The following is a 17,415-nucleotide window of genomic DNA, read 5'->3' on the forward strand; positions in this document are numbered from 1 at the left end:
TACAATAGTAGACAGGATTGGCAGGCAACATGTGGGTGTTGCCAATCAGGAGGAAGCCGCATATGCAAGGGGCACTGGCACTATGCTGAATTTATAAGACTGGATTATTGAGACATTAGCCTCCAGAACAAATTCAATGCTCACAAATATTGAGGGCAAGTTGCTATGATTGTATACAGCATCAATCCTCACAATTGATCTTGGACTTCCATGGGTGGTAGCCAAACCAAGACAGTGCAGAACCAATCACAATTGCACTGACGCAATTCTGACTCACTGCTGGAATCTGGCTCGAGGTCAGCGGTAAACCAACCAGATCTAATTCTTTGCTGGGAACTGACCCCAACAGTGTTCTAGTTGTAGAGTTCTGTCTATAACATGCCGGCCAAATAAGAAAGGCTGCTGTGCATGAGTGAGGTTCCATCCAAGTGCAAGGGGGATCCTGCCATAGCTTCTATGATTCTATGATACACGGCACAGCATCTAAAAACCCAGAGCTTCCACAAGAAAGGACAAGAGACCAAAAGAAAGACAATATTGCAGTCTGGGAGATTTTCTGATGAGACAGACATGATGCAACATCAACAACCCTTGCAACAGCCCGAGGAGGCCTCATGCGTTCCAGATGGAAGCCACTCTGCCTCGTACTGCTGCCACCTCACGCACGTAGCGGCCCAGAAATAAATACTTGACACTGACAATTCAACTGGGCGTGCTGCATTTGTTGTATCCTGAGCCTCAGTGCTTGAGGCAGTTCCTGCCGCTGAAGCATGCCATGAGGAAGATGATAAAGGCAAGCACAACCACCACAGCCGCAATGATGAGCTTCATCTTCATGTTTTGCCACCACATCTTGCTGCGCAGCTGGCGCCCTGTCTTGTGGAACCTGTCAGCCTGCAGTCAGGACCCAAGATCCTATTCAGCCCTGCATCTGTTTCACATACACCTTGCTTCTGCCTGCAGACATGCATTGTGGGCATCTTCTGCAACATACAAAACTTTTTGGCAAATCACTGACATGCAGCCTAGGCTTCTGGTGTCCTGAAATCCCCGAGAGTCTCTACTTAATTGGACAGCAAGTGGCACGCAGGCCATCACCAAGGTTGCCAGCTGTACAGCAGAGGAATGCGCACCTGGAAGCGCAGGTTATCTGTCTTGTCCACGAGCAGCTCGATCTTTTCGCCGCGCTCCAGCACCTTCTCAATGTTGTCCACCATGATGTTCTTCACCTCGTCCACCTACAGCAGCATGTTGTCAAAGGCCGTCAACTACTGACATGCAAGAAATTAGACAGCCAGCATCATCGTTGCCTGCACAGAAATAAAAAAGAGCAACTAGTAGTCACCACTGACTGAAGACAGCAGCTTTGTGACCTGACGCAAGGGGCACTCAAAACACCAAACATGATGAGCACATTGACCATAGCAAGACGCAAGCAGAACAGGACACCACCCCATCATGCATAGGCAGTGAAATTGCTCACACAACATGGGGCACATGAGTGGAACTCACCTTCTTCTGCACGGACGCAATCTTGTTCATCTCATCCGGGTGCTCTTGGCAGTAGTCCATCCAGTACTTTAGCCGGGGCCTGTACAGCAACACTTTGTGACGCATGCTCTTCCCATGCTGACATTTCCAGCCTGTGTCTTAAGGTAAACTTTGGCGTGAAGCTCCTCATGTGCTGCAGTGCGAGCATACTCTGCCATCCTTGCCAAAGTATCGTGATTCACCACAATGTATTCCTCTACCAGGTGCACTAGAGCATGCTGCTCTGCATGTGCTGCGCATAATGCGTTGATTGTGCAACGAAAGAGGAGATCAGATGCCTTACCCAAAGATTTTGTCCAGGCTGTGGGCATGGAGTGTGCGGCTGGACTCTGCATGCTTCTCGGCAAATTCAGCCTTGACCTTGTCCAAGAACGCGAAGGGTATCTGACGTCCGAACTTCTCGTCCGCCACTACCAAGTATGCTGCAGCAGAAAGCACCATACAGATTCAGATTTACTCGACAGGCATCCTATGACATGTTTATTTTATGGGGGCACAGGGCGCACTGGCCATTGGTGCAACTAGCCATCCTAATTCTTCTATAACAGGAGATACATCAAAATATGTATGAATCCTCAGTTGACCGCCGTGAGGTCCACTGCTCAGAACATCAGTATTTTCTTTTAGGAGAAATTTCAAGGCACGCACTGTAGCCCCCGTCGACAAGGTAGTTGAAGGTGTGGTGATCGCAATTGAAAGCGACCTTGGAATTTGCAGAAGAAGTGTTTAGCTTATCCAAGCACTGAATAGCAACAGTTGCAAAGTTGCCTGCGCAAGTCATGTAAAATGATTCAATTAATAAGCTCGCGAATACTAACGGCTACTTTTTCTTGAAATGATTGTTCAGACTGTTTTCAAGCTTCTACAAGGCCAGAACCGCGAGGTAGATGTGGCATGTGTTCACCGGTGTAAGTTGTGTAGTCCGCCAAGACAGTGGTCCCTCTCGACACGAAAGCGTAGATGAGCGGCATGATTGCTGTGAAACCAACGACAGGACCACACCCAACCCAAATTTGCAAGCTGGCCGAGGAAACGCTCCGATACACCGAAACGAGGAGTATGCCCAGAAACGCCGTCGAACAGCTGCGCGCTATAGAGTTCACAGCTCAGCATGCATCATTTTGCCAAAGATCGTCGCTAGCGTGCAATTATCCTCTATTATATTTATAATTAAGTGAAGTAGACATGCGAATAAGTACTACGTGTCGCACAGCAAGACTTACGAGCCGCTCTGAAGGGCCTGTGTGACCCGATTGTGTCCTTGAGATGACCAGTAGTATAGGGAAGATAACAGAGACAGTCAATGGCCTTCACATCACATGTCCAAATGGCGGCTCACTTGACCTTTCGGACACCGAGGAACTCCGAGGATCTCGTAGCAGCCGGCAACGCAGTACAAGGGGGCGGGCACAGCCATTCTTCATCGGCGTTGCTGGTCCGTCAATTTCCTTTGCATATGGCTACTTTAGATGCTCATAATTGCTCTTTTATATTGCATTTGCACGTTTCGCTTCCTGCCCTTTGAGACTGAATCTGCAGGCCCCTGCTGCAGGTGGCACGGCGTCAGGCAAGACGACCGTGTGCGACAAAATTATGCAGCGCCTTCATGATCAAGTGGGTGACATCGAATAAAAATGTTCCCTTAAGTCGTTTAATATCAGTGGGCTCATCCTACCGAGCTTTTTAGCTGGGTATTCCTGTTTTTACTGCCGACGCTGAAGTATAAATGAACAATGATGGTGCTGCAGTGCGTGGTGATGCTCAGTCAGGACTCATTCTACAGAGGGTTGACTGAAGAGGAGCTGGCAGATGTCGGATGTAAGCTCCCTGGCAGATATCGCCTGGCTAAGCAGTCTGCCAACAACTTGTCGCCAGTTGCTGCTGTCAACAAAATTTGCCTTACACAGGTCTCACTGTTTTCCTGACCTCCTCGTCTGTGGTTCAATATTGCAGCGTACAACTTTGATCACCCAAACTCGATCGACAATGATGCGGTTGTGAAGTGCCTTGATGACTTGAAGGTGAGCCCTGCACCACCCAACATTCCCTTGTTGCCAGCCCAGACCCCACAATTGCGAGAGGCAGCTGCAAACTTCGTGGCACAAAGTTGCATTGCCCTGCCAATGGCTATGACGTACATAGTCAGTCAGAGAATGTGATAATCTCCCAACAAGTCATCGCAAAGATCTCCTCCTTTCTTCAAGCCTGATGTGAGGGCAATACAGGCACAGCCTGTCTCCTAGTCTTGGTTCCCAGCGTTCAAGCAGGGGTAAAGGACCGCCACAAATGTGCTTCGCAGAACATGAGGGCAGTGGATGTGCCGATCTATGACTTCACATTGCACGAGCGGTCTGCAGAGGTGAGGAGGGTGGAGCCGGCAGATGTGGTCATCGTAGAGGGCATCCTCGTGCTGCACATAGAAGAGATCCGCTCGCTGCTCAACATGAAGATATTCGTGGACACAGACGACGATCTGCGGCTTGCCAGAAGGTGCGCAGCAGCCCAGGCACTCCCTGGCAGACTCGCATCGCATCCAAAGTCAGTGGGATTAATGGAAGCACAATTGGGCAGCTCTGTAAAACACAGCATGTGGCTAAAATTGCGGCTTATGGCTCGCTGCTCACAAGGAAAGCATCGTGGGCTCTCTGAGGCATCTTTTGCCCTGGCAGAAGGTCATTCCGCTGAGACATGCGTGTCTGTGGTGCAGAATACAGCGGGACGTGGCACTGAGGGGGAGGGACATTGCCGGTGTCATTGAGCAGTACACAAAATTTGTGAAACCAGCCTTCGACACCTTTGTGGCACCCAGCAGAAAACATGCTGACATCATCATCCCTTGGGGCAGGTGTGCATGACTTCTTCCAGTCCCCCAGTCCCTTGCTCCTTTTCATCTGTGATTGCTGTGTCTTCATTCGAATTCAGAAGGGACTGTGACTGCTGTCTCTTCTCATTTCATACCATGCAACAGCTGTGCTGCAAAAGAGATGGTGGTGAGATGGCATGCTGATGTGGGAGCTGACATGGCGGGCAGGATGGAAAATGAGGTGGCGATCGATCTGATCACGGAGCACATAAAGATGAAGCTGCGGCAGCCGGAGCTGCAGCGCCTGTACCACAACCTGGAGGTCATCCCCAGCAACTTCCAGATCCGTGGCATGCACACCCTCATCCGCGACCGCACCACCTCCAAGGCTGACTTTGTCTTCTACGCAGACCGCCTCCTGCGCCTGGTGCGCCCCTGTCCTCACCTGAGATGTCCGGTATACTCTTGTCAGTTTCCTCTTCCCTGTCCTATCATGGTTGCGTGGGATGGGGGAGAGGAGCAGAGGAAGTATATTGGACATCTTGAGTTGCAATATCATGCACGCAGTCAGCACATCAGAGATGCATCGATGTCCCATTGACTTATTCTGCGAGCAAGCAACACTGCAGACTTGCAACTTGACCCAATCCTGGGAGTGTTCCTTCAAGCCAGGAACGGCAACTAAAGTTGATGGCGAACGAGAGCCGGCTGGAGTGGCTTGAACTTGGTGCAGGTGGTGGAGCACGGCCTGGGGCACCTGCCGTTTACGGAGAAGTGCGTGGTGACGGGGACAAAGCACCCATACATCGGCGTTGACTTTGCCAAGAAGCTGTGCGGCGTGTCCATCATCCGCAGCGGGGAGAGCATGGAGAATGCCCTGCGCGCCTGCTGCAAGGGCATCAAGATCGGCAAGATCCTGGTGCACAGGTGACCGCCTTCTGCACGCTTGCCATGCATCTCTGCCCCCTGTTTAGGAGATGACAGAACGGCGCAATGAGAGCCTTTCTGTACGCTCGCTATGCATCTCGGCCACTTGTTCAGGAGATGACAAAACGGCAAAAATTTACACCAGGCCCCTTGGGAATACAGGTGGTCTATGAGTCATGCTGGGTATGTGACAAGATCTCAACAAGCAGGCACAATGCTCTGAGCTTGTGAGATATTTGCAGCAATGCTCTGAATCTGTCAATCATTTGCTGCGCAGAGAACTTGGGTGTTTGGGGTGATTTATAAGGGAGCAAGTCCTGGAATGATTGCGTGAGGGATGACCTGGATTCCATGGGGTTGACATGCCATTGGTGGAGAAAATGTCAAGACAGGAAGACTGGAAGGGAATTATTGAGAGGTTGCTGCAACGCACCTAGCCCTGAGGGCTGGAATAAGCGTGTAATAATAATAAGGGAGCATGTTGTGTTTGCAGAGTGGGGGACCATGTGATGGAGAAGGAGCTGATCTACGAGAAGCTGCCGGCAGACATAGCAGAGCGCCACGTCCTGGTCATGGACCCCATTCTGGCCACAGGCAACTCCGCCGTCAGGGCCATCCAGGTACACTCCCTTTCTTGAGCTCCCTTGCAAGTGAGACAGATTTTTCCCATATTCCAATAATGGAAGGGATTATTATAGACCATTTACCCATCTGCACCTGGTTTCCAGTACGGATGCCTGATTGCTGCGTGCGCTGCCGACAGGTGGTGCTGTCAAAGGGGGTGGATGAGGGAAAGATCCTGTTTCTGAGCCTCATAGCAGCGCCGGAGGGCATCCACATGGTGTGCAGGAAGTTCCCCCGCGTCAAAGTCATCACCTCAGAAATCGATGAGGGCATCGATGAGTCAACCTTCCAAGTTGTCCCAGGTGAGTCATTAACTATGTGTTTGTTTGGCTGCAGTCGTGGTTGTGTTTTTAATCCTGTTGGAGTCTGGAGGAATATCGATTTGCTGCTGGAAGATTCTGAATGCTGTCTCCCCCTTGAAAGCGCCATTCATGATGTATGGGCACCCGCAGCGAACTAACCATGTTTGGCATCTGCTTGGTGGCAGTCCAGCTCAGCGCTGCAAGAGTAGGTACATAATGATGATATTGCATTTGTTTCCTGTACAGGGGTTGGCGAGTTTGGCGACCTGTATTTCTGCGATTAAGGCCAGGAGTCGAGATTAGGTAGGAGCAGCTCTGAATAAGAGAATTGCAGTCAGGAGATTAGCAAAGCACCGCAGCTTACTTGCAAGTGTGAGAGATGTAATTTTAAGAGAGTGTGCAGCGCTATGTACCAGGCATGTTTGTATACTGACAGAATTGCATCAGGCCCCGCTGCGATGGATGAAATCCAGGGCTCATCAGCCAGTCTGCAAAATCTGGTTTGTGTTGTTCTGACCATTGGGCAAACTGCATGTTTGTGTTTAGCTTGCTTTAAAACCTCTTTGAGTAAATCAGGCGTTGCTTATTGAGTTCTGTGGTGAGTTCAGTGTGACTTGCCAGTCACCACGCATGACATAAATTAGGCAGCTGTCTGACGAACAACTCTTGAAATTGTAATCTATCTTAGCACATGCAGAATTGCTCCAAGGGGTGCCCCTTAAAGAACCACGTGAGAAAGCTGGCAAACTGCATTTGTTATTTATTTAGTCGTTGGATACCGTCGTTTTTACGTTCATGTATGATGTCTGATAATAAAATGGAAGAAAAGTCATATCATTCAACACATTGATGAACTAGAACCGCTGCGATAAGTCATCAGTGAAAAGTACATGGCCATGTCCGATCAGGTCGCCTGAATCGTTTTAGACGAGCTTGTCAATACGTTCATGTCAGCCAGTGAAATCAGATCACTATAGAGAGGTTATATAAAGGAAATTGATGTCTCAAATTGCCATGAGGCCGCCGCTAGATGTGTCCAAGGTTAGGGCTATCTTGATTGTCGTCTGGACGACCATTTTCCTCGAATCCATCAGCATTGGTGAAGGCGCGCGGGGCACTGTGCTTCTGCACAGGATAGCCAACACTGCAGCCTCCAAATCGATGACCCGCCGAAGGAATGTCGCGGTGAGTCTCTTCGAAGAAATTGACAGCTGTCCTACTCTTGGACCATGAACTAGGCCTCGAACTAGCTTTAGCCTAAATCTATACCATACTCTAACTTGCTTGCAACATCAGCATTGTCTTCTGCACGTCGATCATCGTTTTGACAATTGAGCTGAGGTGTCGTAGTATGGCTCCACACATGCACTTCCCCTGTGAAGAACCTTCAACTATCACCCACTGGGGCTCATGTCATATGCAAAGGCTTTCCTTCCAACGAGACAAGCAACCTTTGTAAAGCTGAGCTCTCATCAGTACGCCTGGTGACTTCAGCCTTCAAACATCTATTGCTGCTACCAGCTGAGCTCTTAGTAGTGTGCCTGATTCTTTTCCTTGCAGTACTATGGGAACATCAGCATTGGCACGCCGCCCCAGCACTTCACAGCATGCTTTGACACCGGCAGTGCGGATCTGTGGATGCCCTCTGACAGCTGCCAGAGCGCCAGCTGTGCAGCGCATCAACAGTATGTACAGCGCAACTCAACAACATTTGAGGTGAAGACTTGCTGCACTTTCAAAGCAAAGTCTCTAACGTTTACGCCTGCGTTCAAGTTCAGTGTTGCCACACTTTTGGTCTGGCCTATTTAGAGAAAACTGAGGACTATAGATATCAAGGCAGAGTAAGCAACGGAGATGAGGAAAAGGTTGCCCTGCAAGGATTTGACCGCTTTTCTCTGCATTGAAACTTCAAGGACTTGAGGCTTGCACTGTGCACAGCTGCCGTGCACCCAAACCCAAATACCAGCCACTGCCCAAAATTCAGCTCACAAAGAGCCAAAAGGACACAGAAGCAGCTGCCATTCAAATACTCTGGCAGCTGAACCTCACTCGAAATGAGTAGGACTGCCTTACGGTGGTCTAATGGAACCTGCAGAGAATGAGGAGTTATGGTGGGACTGCAGGGCACAGATGGGGTGTTCTTCATAGAGTATGGCACGGGGGCAGTGGAGGGGACAACGGTGTATGACTCCCTGCAGCTGGCCGAGCCACTGATTAACATCGAGCGGCAGGGATTTGGTCTGGCCGACCAAGCCTCCATCACTTTTGCTGTCGCCAGCTGCGACGGCCTCTTTGTGCGTCCCCCTTTTCCAGTCTAATCTTCACCATATATCACGATCATGTATTTGCATGTGCAAACCTGATGCACGCCCTGTTATAAGATGCCCCACCTGGAGGTCGGGCTGGCCTTGGGGTCCACTTATCAGAATGTATGTGCTCAAAAGACGGGCAACACAACAAGTACTGGGATCTCTTTCAGTGTTGCCCTCTGACTTTAGACATGCAGCTCCCATTGCAGGCATGCAAGCCAGCTCAAGCTTGGTGTAGGTACCTTTCAGGGCCCTTGACCGGTGACTGCCAGTCAATGTGTGTCTGCCAGCCAAGAATGCGGAACTGGGCTAATCAACTGCTTTGCTGACTCACAGGGGCTGGCTTTTCCTGCACTGTCAAAACAAGGGGTGGCTCCGCCCTTCTTCAACATGCTCCAGGAGAGGCTGTTGGACGCTCCAGAGTTTTCCATCTGGCTCAACAAGGACACCCGGGAGGGGGTGTTCCCTGCTGGAGAACTGCTGCTCGGGGGCATCAACCCTGCTAGGTACAGTGGGGAGCTACAGTACCACCAAGTCATTGGCACAAGGTGACGCCTTCGCCCCTGTATTTGCTTACATTCATTATCATGACACGCTGCTCCTACCGAAGGCTGCCACACATCCTAACCCTTCATGGACTCGCCAGATCCAAGCAAGACCAAATCAATCGTGGGCATGGCGCTCGGTATTCATACCCGCCACCGCCAGCCAGGGTCAATTTGCTTACATTACAATGGTTGTTTCTTGGATTAAGTACAAGCACCCAAGAATCATGGGAAATCTATCTGCAGTTGTTTGTCAAAAGCTCGCCTTGATAGCACTCATGAACATAATCGTTTGTTAAGTTTGTTATGGACAAGAGTCCCAGCATCGATTGTGCACGTGCTTTCAGTTTCTGCAACTGGGACTCTGCAGAATATCCTTTTTCTCCTGCAGAGGATACAGCAAGTTTTGTCTGCTGCCAGGTATTGGCAGCTGGAGCTGTCAGGCATCAAGGTGGCAGGGAAAGGTGTCTCAAGCCTGAAGTCCAAGGGAGTCATTCTTGACAGCGGCGCATCTCTCATCTTTGCCAGCACTCAGGACGCAGACACCATCAATAAGGTGTGTGGCCTATCTCAGCTTCAATTTCACTGCAATTTCAAATCACCACCCATGCGAATAGGATCAGGAGGAGGCAAACCAGGCAGTGTCCAGCTACAAGAGAACAGTATTTGCTGCCACATGGCATCACTCAAAAATTTCAGGAGTCCTGCAGAACTACCGTCTTCCATTCTTTGATGTCTGCATGTGTCTCTGTGTTCTGTCAAGGCGGTACGAACGCCTTGATTGTGAATGTTTGGACTTTGCTGTGCAGGCCATCCCCGGCATGGTGTTCTGGGAGGAGGCAGGCCTGTACAATGTGACTGGCGGCTGCGCAGCCGTCCCCTCGCTGCCGCCCCTGACCTTCACCATCGACAGCGTTGACTACACACTCAGCCCCCAGCAGTACATCCTTCAGGTGATTGGTTCACGGCATAAGCAGCATGTTGGTCATATTGAAAGTAGAAGAGGACCACGATTTGGCGCTGAGCCTTACAAAAGTTTACACGAAACCGACTTCACCCTCATCTTTCGACCTGACAAAGTTTGCTTGCCTAAGATGCACCATACTTTGGATCACAGAGCAGAGAGGCCGACGCCTCTGCAACAACTTCAGGACATTTGGCAATGACCTTTTTATGGATGTGATGTGACTGCTTGCGTGCATCTTTCTATTGACAGGCATCCCATGTCTACTGCGTGCATGGGTGCCATACTAGATATGGCAATCAAGGCTGAGCATCCCATTTTGCGCTTGCATGTGCAGCTCCCAGAGGACGACCCTGCCTACTGCATCTCAGCGGTGATGGGCGGAGGCACTCAGCAGTACCTGGTGCTGGGCAACTCTTTCATGCGCTCCTACTACGCTGTCTTCAGTGTTGGCGCCGCTTTCAATGGCTCCCGAGTGGGCCTGGCGCCCTCCACATAGCTTATAAGGAATCAGGAAGCTTAACTTAGGTGCCATGCATGCTGTGAACTGTTGTTTGAACTGAGAATATCAACATCATGTTGACTGATGCAGTCATTGTCACAGACGGTCTGCTTGCGGATACAAACTTGTGGAGACTGCTCACATGCTGCTCGAGAGAAAACTGCTAGTGCTGAAGGTCCCCAAGTCCCTACTCCTTCCTTGAGCCTCAGGCTTTTTAGTAGTTTGATTGTGTTGCGGCAGTCTATAGATCTAAGGTGACGGGCAAGCTGTAACGTGTTGTATTAGGATGCCAGGTGTGTTGTAGATCACTTTGCTGTAGGCGAGGCCCAATTATCATGTGCTGGCACTGTCAGATAGACTTGAGGCTTAATGACGAGTTAGAAATGCAAGTTTTGAACAGGCTAGCGCTGTTTGCGGCCTTGTTTCGGCATGAAAGCTTTGCATGCGGGCATTGGGGCGATACCTTTCCTGTGCGAGCCCATGGGCAACATGCAAATTTTGCAATGGCATGTAAAGTTTCAAAGTGATACCTGTACTTCCACTGGCTTTGCAGTGGCTCAAATTGGTCTCCTAAAGGACATGCCCATGGGAAAGGTCGGCAAATGGCGTTCCCTTCGATTGTTCTTTTTGGCGTTTAATTCTTAAAACTATAATGTATTACACGAACGCAAGACTTTGTTGAAGCACAGTACATCTTAAAGATTTTCAAGAGATCTCATCCATCTGTCCGCTCTTGAGCCAAGGGATGCGATCAAGCCTTTCTTGTGTGGCCAAAAGACATCTTCAGTGAGCAGATACTATCATATTGATGATTCTAGTTGCTTTGCAGCAGGCATGAACACAATATAAACGTTAAATGTTTCATAGGAAGGGGAACCAGTCACCGTGGTCAGAGTGGCCATCATCAACCTGTTCTTAGATCGCACGTGCTACGATGGGGAAGAACAAAGGAGGTTCCCTGCAGACACAAAATGGGGCGTCCTCTAATTCACTTCAGTCCTTGGACAAGACAGAAAAGGAAGAAAGGAAACCAATCAAGTCACCACCGTCCCTGAAACAGAGAATATGGGCCAAAGTTGAGGCATCCTTGTGGGTGATCGGTGCTGTAAGTGCAGCGATCTACGGGGATGGGCACTCCAGTTTGCCAGAATTATTGCTACATGACAGACGCATCAGAAGGTGCGAACGCAAAGCAATAGAAAACCGATGTTTTTGCTGCAACTTGTGGGCTCAGAGTCCTTGGTATTTGTGAAGAACCCCCTTCTGATGTTCTGGAAACAAAATGAAGAAAATATCATCTAAATATTGTGACGAAGGCGCAGGTCGAGCTTGTTGATTGGCATTGGATTCCTTGTGGTCAACTTCCTCTTCAACGTGTACCTGAGAGTCTGGTGAGTCTGACAGCCATTCAGCAGCAACCTCGAAATCATATGCATTGCATACGAGCACCCTGCACATTCTACGGCCAGTCTGTGGGATAGCTTGATGTACCTTCAAGCTAAAGTTTTGCAAGGGCAGGCAGAGCAACTGTTGGTATCCCCCAGCCATTTCAAACCAAGCTGGCTGTTGTGACACAGGCTGCAGTGGCTGAAGGGCAAGGAGGACTGGTGGAAAGCGGCGCCAATTGCCACACCTCTGGCTACCTTCAGCGGCTTGTGTGCAGGCGTCGCGTGAGTACTCTCATATTATGTTCTTGCATGCTTGCACTGTATCTTGCCTGCCTGATAATGTCAATGTCCTTTGTGTTGCAATGTGAGGGGTGATGGCATATGTTCGGTGCAGGTTGACTGTGGCCCTGTGGCCTGCACTGAGATACACCGCACCCCTGTCAGTGGTGCGCCCTTTTCACCCAATCTTCAAATTCAATGTTAACAGTCATGCTTGCCCTCTGCTGAACATATGTGCGCAGATCTGATGATGCATGAGTGTTTGCAAAGGTTCGTTCTACTCATATCAAGCAAGAAGCCGTATTAGAGATCACATCAGAGAGCTCTGTGAGCTTGCAACACCAGATTCACAATATTCACTATCTGACTAGCACATGCACAGGAAAAGAGCTGCATTAGTAATGACCCGCACACATTTCCATGGCAGGCTGTAATCTTCATGGGAATCATCATGGCGCCGCATCTGCTGCCCTCCAATCTCTTCGCCACCCCAAGGAAGACGGGGCGATGAATTCCTGGAGCATCTAGCCCCATGCAGAGTCAGTTGTCCAGACATACAGCACGTGTTGTGCATCAAATCTATCAAGTAATGAGTTAGAAAGCGCAGTCCAAAGGGGTGTAGTCATTCCATGCAGATCCTGCAGCAGGCAGCAAATGTCTGCCTGGTTGCAAGAGCAGCCCATTCGGTGGCAGTCTTGATCAGGTCAGTCTGCATCTTGCTGGGGTATACAGTGGCTTGAAAGTTGACACTTTCCGATGGCATCTGCTGCAGAATTTGCACAAAAGAAAACTGTGGGCTGAGGAATACCTGCTGTACTGGCCAAAGCGTGGTGCAGTCAGGTAAGATTTATATGGGACAAATAGGGTCTTGAAGGCGCTGCTGCAGATGGCTTTTGTGGCGTCTGCTAAAGCAGAAGTCCTCCTTGGCCTCGTTGGTAGTTGATGGAATGAGTAAGGAGAGGGTGTCACTGTCAGCACAGCTGGTTTCAGCAATGTTGGAAGCTTGTATGAAGGTTTCTTCGTGAAGGGAATGTGTCCACTGTTTGTCGAGCCTTAGGTAGGTGCACATGTCAGGCCGCTGTGCTGTCCCAATCAGTGTAGGTTCCTTTGTACATTACAGTAAAGGGGCTTTGGATTCTCCCGATTGGATACTCCCGTCCCAGCAGAGTTTAGATGCCAGATTCCTTGCCTTTCGCGCCTGGGGCCATTTGGGTTTGAGGCTCTTGGATGCACCTGAAATCATATTGAACAGTCGATTGCATGTACTTCCTTCAGGTCTGGATTTGGACATGTCATGACATGTGCATATGTCTTCTGTAAGGTAATTGCAGGGCCAGCATTGCCAGTGCAAATCAGCTTGTCTGTTCATGGCACAAAGTTGCTCTAGAGAGGCTCAGATCTGCCAAAAAGCCTGGACGAATCCAATGCCCACGGCTTACCTTGAGCAAACCTTGCCTTTCCAGAACACATTTAGCATGCGATGCATTCTTCCATAGCAGGTCATGCATGTTCACTTGTCGAATCAGATGTGAAAATTTTCATCTTCAATGCCAATTCATTACAAAGAGGACAAGCAAGCTGCTCATTGCATGGATTTAAGTAGATTCCATATGCGCACATGTTGTGATTACCGTCAGGGTCGTAGGTCTAGAGTCTCACAAAGTCACCCTACAGTCAACACACCATCGACATGCTATTGCTCCAAAGATGCCATCTAAGTTATAGAACGCCAGAGAACTGGCGGTAAAGCACACCTGTGATATCTCTGATTGTACAACTCCCCCACCAGAGGGTTTCAACACACTGTTGGAGCCAAAAATCCCTCACACTCCATCAAAGTGGCATGTCATCACTTCAATTTCCTGGGGTGAATCTTGCACCCTGTGCACTTCTCCCCGGACAGCATTAAGCCCAAATGATCCAATATTCAGATTTCGAAGTCATATAGGAAACACCACCCGCCACCATTTTATGTCTGCAGTGATTTTACCGTTGTTCATTTCAATACGAGTACGAAAGGAATCAGTAAGGGACTGTCAATGCGGCCCAGCAGACCTCAAATGCAGCAGCAATGCAAGCCTGCCACTGTCGAGCCATAGCAAACAAAATCACTCAGCTTTCTATGCCCCAAAAGTATGGGGGATGGCCGATCGCGAAATCCCAAAAAAGGACGCCAGGTCTTTGAAATTGCCTGCTCACGGGCCACATGTCGCCATGTTCCTGGGCCCAAAATTGGCGCAACTTGTGCAGAATGGGAAATCCATGGCACCAAGTGCCACAGCAGATGTCTTGATTGGAACATGCTTACGTGAGCCGACACTATACAATTCTTGCTGTACCAAAAGTTCTTCATTGTGGGTGGCTTGCTGCAGCTGACGCTCAAGCACATCATTATAAGGGGTTAGTTGCAAACCAATATTCAAGAGGCGCGCAATAGCTACTAGATTGAATTGAAGGTGTGCCTCTTGCTGAGCGCCTCTGCTGGCGCCATGAGCCTGTGTGTGAACTCCCAGAAATCATACCGCTGGCACTGCTTGCATCCTCTTGTGGCTAGTAAGAATGCAGACGCCTCGAAGGGGTCATGCCCTGTCAAGGCTATTGGGGATGCCTTGATGCAAACAACCGCCAGATAAAATCCCGGCTCAGCGCCTGCCAAACTTGACGTCCATTCGCCCGATGTAAAATCTCAACCGCTGCGCAAGGGTGGCCTCTGGCATGAGGCCCTCTATTCTGTCCACCGCGCAGCCGTCCCGGAATAGCAACAGCGTCGGGAGTGACTGCAGTTGCACAATTCTGTCATGTCAATACTACAGCATGTGAATTCCGCAAACTCACCAAGCTTGAAGATATCAGACAAACTAATGTGTTGTACAGATCAACCATGCCTATGTTCTGTGCCCGAACCCGACAATGTGTCTGAAGATCGGAACACTATACACTTGCATTTGCAGCAGTTCTGCCACCCCCCGACAGATTTGTCCTAGAAGCAATCCCAGGATGCGGGTCTCTGTACTCGCCCGGCCCAAAACGGATGCGGAGCAGAATGTTGCGCACCTTGATGCCGTATCGCGAGGCAATGCTGGGGTACTTGTCTGTGTCAATCTTCACCACGCTCAACTTGCCCTCCATGTCATCTGCGATGCCCTTAACGCAGAAAACTCATCCATCTCAGAAAGCTGTCAGCATAATGCCCAACTCGGCAGCAGGTCCTCCCCCGGAACTAGCAGGTACGCAACGAACAACATTCTGGGAAGCTAACCAATACATCATCCCAGCACACACACCAAGACAGTCTTGTGCACAGCAAACATGGGGAAGGACTGCCAGCTCAGAAGATAATTCAACAACGCAACCAGCCTGCGTGGAAAAGATGGAAAGGATGCCGTGAGGCAGGGTGACTCACCCGAAGAGAGTCGCCCATGAGCTTGCAGGGGCCGCACCACTGCGCGTGGAAGTCAACGAGCACGGGCACCTTGCTGGAGCGCACCATGTCCTCAAAACTGGTGAACTGCTGCGTCTTCACCGCCTCCACTGCCATCGTGGCTGACCTCCCCACTGTGCTGGTGCCCCTGGTGACAAGCATAGAGCAATGAGCATGTTGAGCAGAAGTAGCCTGCTGGGGAGAGAGGCGGAGGCTGCTAGATACTTGGACACACCAGCACACTCCTGCTCAGGATTGCGGCGAGCAGGCTGCTGTAAACAGGGCCAGGTGTCTTAATGTCAGGCAGCAGCCAAAGCCACGCTCATGCAACAGGAATGAGACACCCGCCAAGCACAAGCAGATCCAAGATCCTACTGTGGCGACTCTCATTGTGCAAGTGCTGTCATGTACCCTTGCAGGAGCAGCACGAGGGCATCTATGTCACTGAGCAACGCCGTGTCGAGCCTACAGGGAGAAGAGAGCAAGCCACACACCTGGCGGGTGCAGGCGTCTTGACCTTCCAGGGCTGCTGCTGAGCCCGGATGGCTGATTTCAAGGAGCTGCGCCGCAGGTGTGGCCTGCCGGTCTGCCAAAGCTGGCTGTGTGACAGCGGGCATGAGGGCAACATAGGCTGCTGGAGCTGCTGGTGAAGGGGCAGCATCTCTGAAAAGTTTCTTCTGCGCAAAACAAATTCATGCTCAGCACGACAAGCCTGGACCTGGGGCAGGAAGGGACTCAAAGACGGCCTAGCTAATGGGGTTCAGTAGCCGGAGTAAAGAGAAAGGTTCCTTTTTGCGAAGCCATATACATACGACCATCTTTGCCTAGATGATTCACCTACCAATGGGAGCCAGTCAGGAGGAACAAGAGAGAGCTGATGTTTCAGAAGTGGACAGCTTGGACAGCAAAGACCACGGCCTGCTTGCTTTCTAGCAGAAATGAGCGATAAAATTGCAGGAATTCCACGTTGACCGCAGCACACACAAAGTGTATCCACGGCGCTCAGACACCTGCCAAACAAGGAGGCTGCTGCAATGAAAGCTCCAAACTGCAGCAACACAGGGGACGCAAATCTCCCCGGCGGCAGGCCACATTCAAGCGAAGCAAAGATACATGAGAAACCTCGCTGAATCAAAACCCGTGGCGCCACGACAGCATTGTCCAGTACAGACCGGCAATCAAAACACAAACAAATAACCCTGCTGCGCAACGCCTTGGGGCCGCCTGTCGAGCATTAGCTCATCACAAGACGCACCCCCCTCCTATTGCCTAGCTCTGACCGGCACACGCCCACCAAAGCAGACCTTACGACTCCTCGCTCGTGGCCGATCGTGGGACACGCAGCAACCCAATTTGCAGGGGACGGGGTGAGGCGGTACAAAGTGCCCTCTCGGAAGGGTGCATAGCCCGCAAACGCTCCAACAGCTCACCTGGATGTCCTAGACGCCTCCGGTGCGGACTGCGGCGATTGAGGGCCGGCTAGAAGACGCGGTGTTGTTCCCCGCCCGCGGTGATGCCGATACAGCTCTTGTGGACTCGCCCGCCGCTGCCTCTGCTGTGCTGGCTAATGTTGAATCCCAAGACAACAATGCGTCCCTTGTGTGAATCTGAAGATCTTCCTGTGGTTGGTTTGCCCGCGCGAATGGAGATATTAGTGCGACCAGCTCGATTGCAGCTGCGATTGTGTTTCTCGTAATGCTTTGTCATCAGTACTCATATCGATGTGGCGCCCTGGATCCGCCTGCCACCAAGTGCATTCACCCCATCATACTCCCCGATTTGATCTCCTCTCGGCTTGTG

The 17,415-nt window shown here is 50.5% G+C and overlaps 5 protein-coding genes across 5 annotated transcripts; 2 read left to right on the plus strand and 3 right to left on the minus strand.

Moving 5' to 3' along the window:
• Positions 1 to 93: 93 nt before the first annotated feature.
• Positions 94 to 2,565, minus strand: COCSUDRAFT_25771 (R-SNARE protein, VAMP72-family). Its single transcript, XM_005643737.1, has 6 exons — positions 2,456 to 2,565; positions 2,200 to 2,319; positions 1,835 to 1,973; positions 1,513 to 1,591; positions 1,134 to 1,238; positions 94 to 894 (listed from the first exon to the last, which is right to left on the minus strand). The coding sequence occupies exons 1-6, from the start codon at positions 2,520 to 2,522 to the stop codon at positions 739 to 741; spliced, it is 666 nt and encodes a 221-aa protein (XP_005643794.1). The 5' UTR covers positions 2,523 to 2,565; the 3' UTR covers positions 94 to 738.
• Positions 2,566 to 2,688: 123 nt separating this feature from the next.
• Positions 2,689 to 6,896, plus strand: COCSUDRAFT_31146 (putative uracil phosphoribosyl transferase). Its single transcript, XM_005643738.1, has 11 exons — positions 2,689 to 2,986; positions 3,104 to 3,165; positions 3,300 to 3,369; positions 3,505 to 3,572; positions 3,851 to 4,041; positions 4,259 to 4,396; positions 4,583 to 4,781; positions 5,088 to 5,281; positions 5,775 to 5,901; positions 6,045 to 6,207; positions 6,454 to 6,896. Exons 1-11 carry the CDS (start codon positions 2,818 to 2,820, stop codon positions 6,489 to 6,491), a joined length of 1,419 nt encoding a protein of 472 aa, XP_005643795.1. The 5' UTR covers positions 2,689 to 2,817; the 3' UTR covers positions 6,492 to 6,896.
• A 325-nt stretch (positions 6,897 to 7,221) lies between these two features.
• COCSUDRAFT_58548 (acid protease) lies at positions 7,222 to 10,524 on the plus strand (the record flags this gene model as incomplete). Its single annotated transcript, XM_005643739.1, has 7 exons — positions 7,222 to 7,392; positions 7,768 to 7,923; positions 8,331 to 8,501; positions 8,853 to 9,064; positions 9,482 to 9,617; positions 9,871 to 10,014; positions 10,363 to 10,524. The coding sequence occupies 7 exons, from the start codon at positions 7,222 to 7,224 to the stop codon at positions 10,522 to 10,524; spliced, it is 1,152 nt and encodes a 383-aa protein (XP_005643796.1).
• A 3,219-nt stretch (positions 10,525 to 13,743) lies between these two features.
• COCSUDRAFT_34247 (hypothetical protein) lies at positions 13,744 to 14,557 on the minus strand. Its single transcript, XM_005643740.1, has one exon. The coding sequence runs from the start codon at positions 14,545 to 14,547 to the stop codon at positions 14,251 to 14,253; it is 297 nt and encodes a 98-aa protein (XP_005643797.1). The 5' UTR covers positions 14,548 to 14,557; the 3' UTR covers positions 13,744 to 14,250.
• Positions 14,558 to 14,836: 279 nt separating this feature from the next.
• On the minus strand, positions 14,837 to 15,732 carry COCSUDRAFT_19702 (thioredoxin M; the record flags this gene model as incomplete). Its single annotated transcript, XM_005643741.1, has 3 exons — positions 14,837 to 14,971; positions 15,249 to 15,338; positions 15,598 to 15,732. The coding sequence occupies 3 exons, from the start codon at positions 15,730 to 15,732 to the stop codon at positions 14,837 to 14,839; spliced, it is 360 nt and encodes a 119-aa protein (XP_005643798.1).
• Positions 15,733 to 17,415: the final 1,683 nt, after the last annotated feature.

The sequence above is a fragment of the Coccomyxa subellipsoidea genome (assembly GCF_000258705.1).
Source record: "Coccomyxa subellipsoidea C-169, whole genome shotgun sequence".
In the NCBI taxonomy this organism is placed as follows: Eukaryota; Viridiplantae; Chlorophyta; class Trebouxiophyceae; family Coccomyxaceae; genus Coccomyxa; species Coccomyxa subellipsoidea.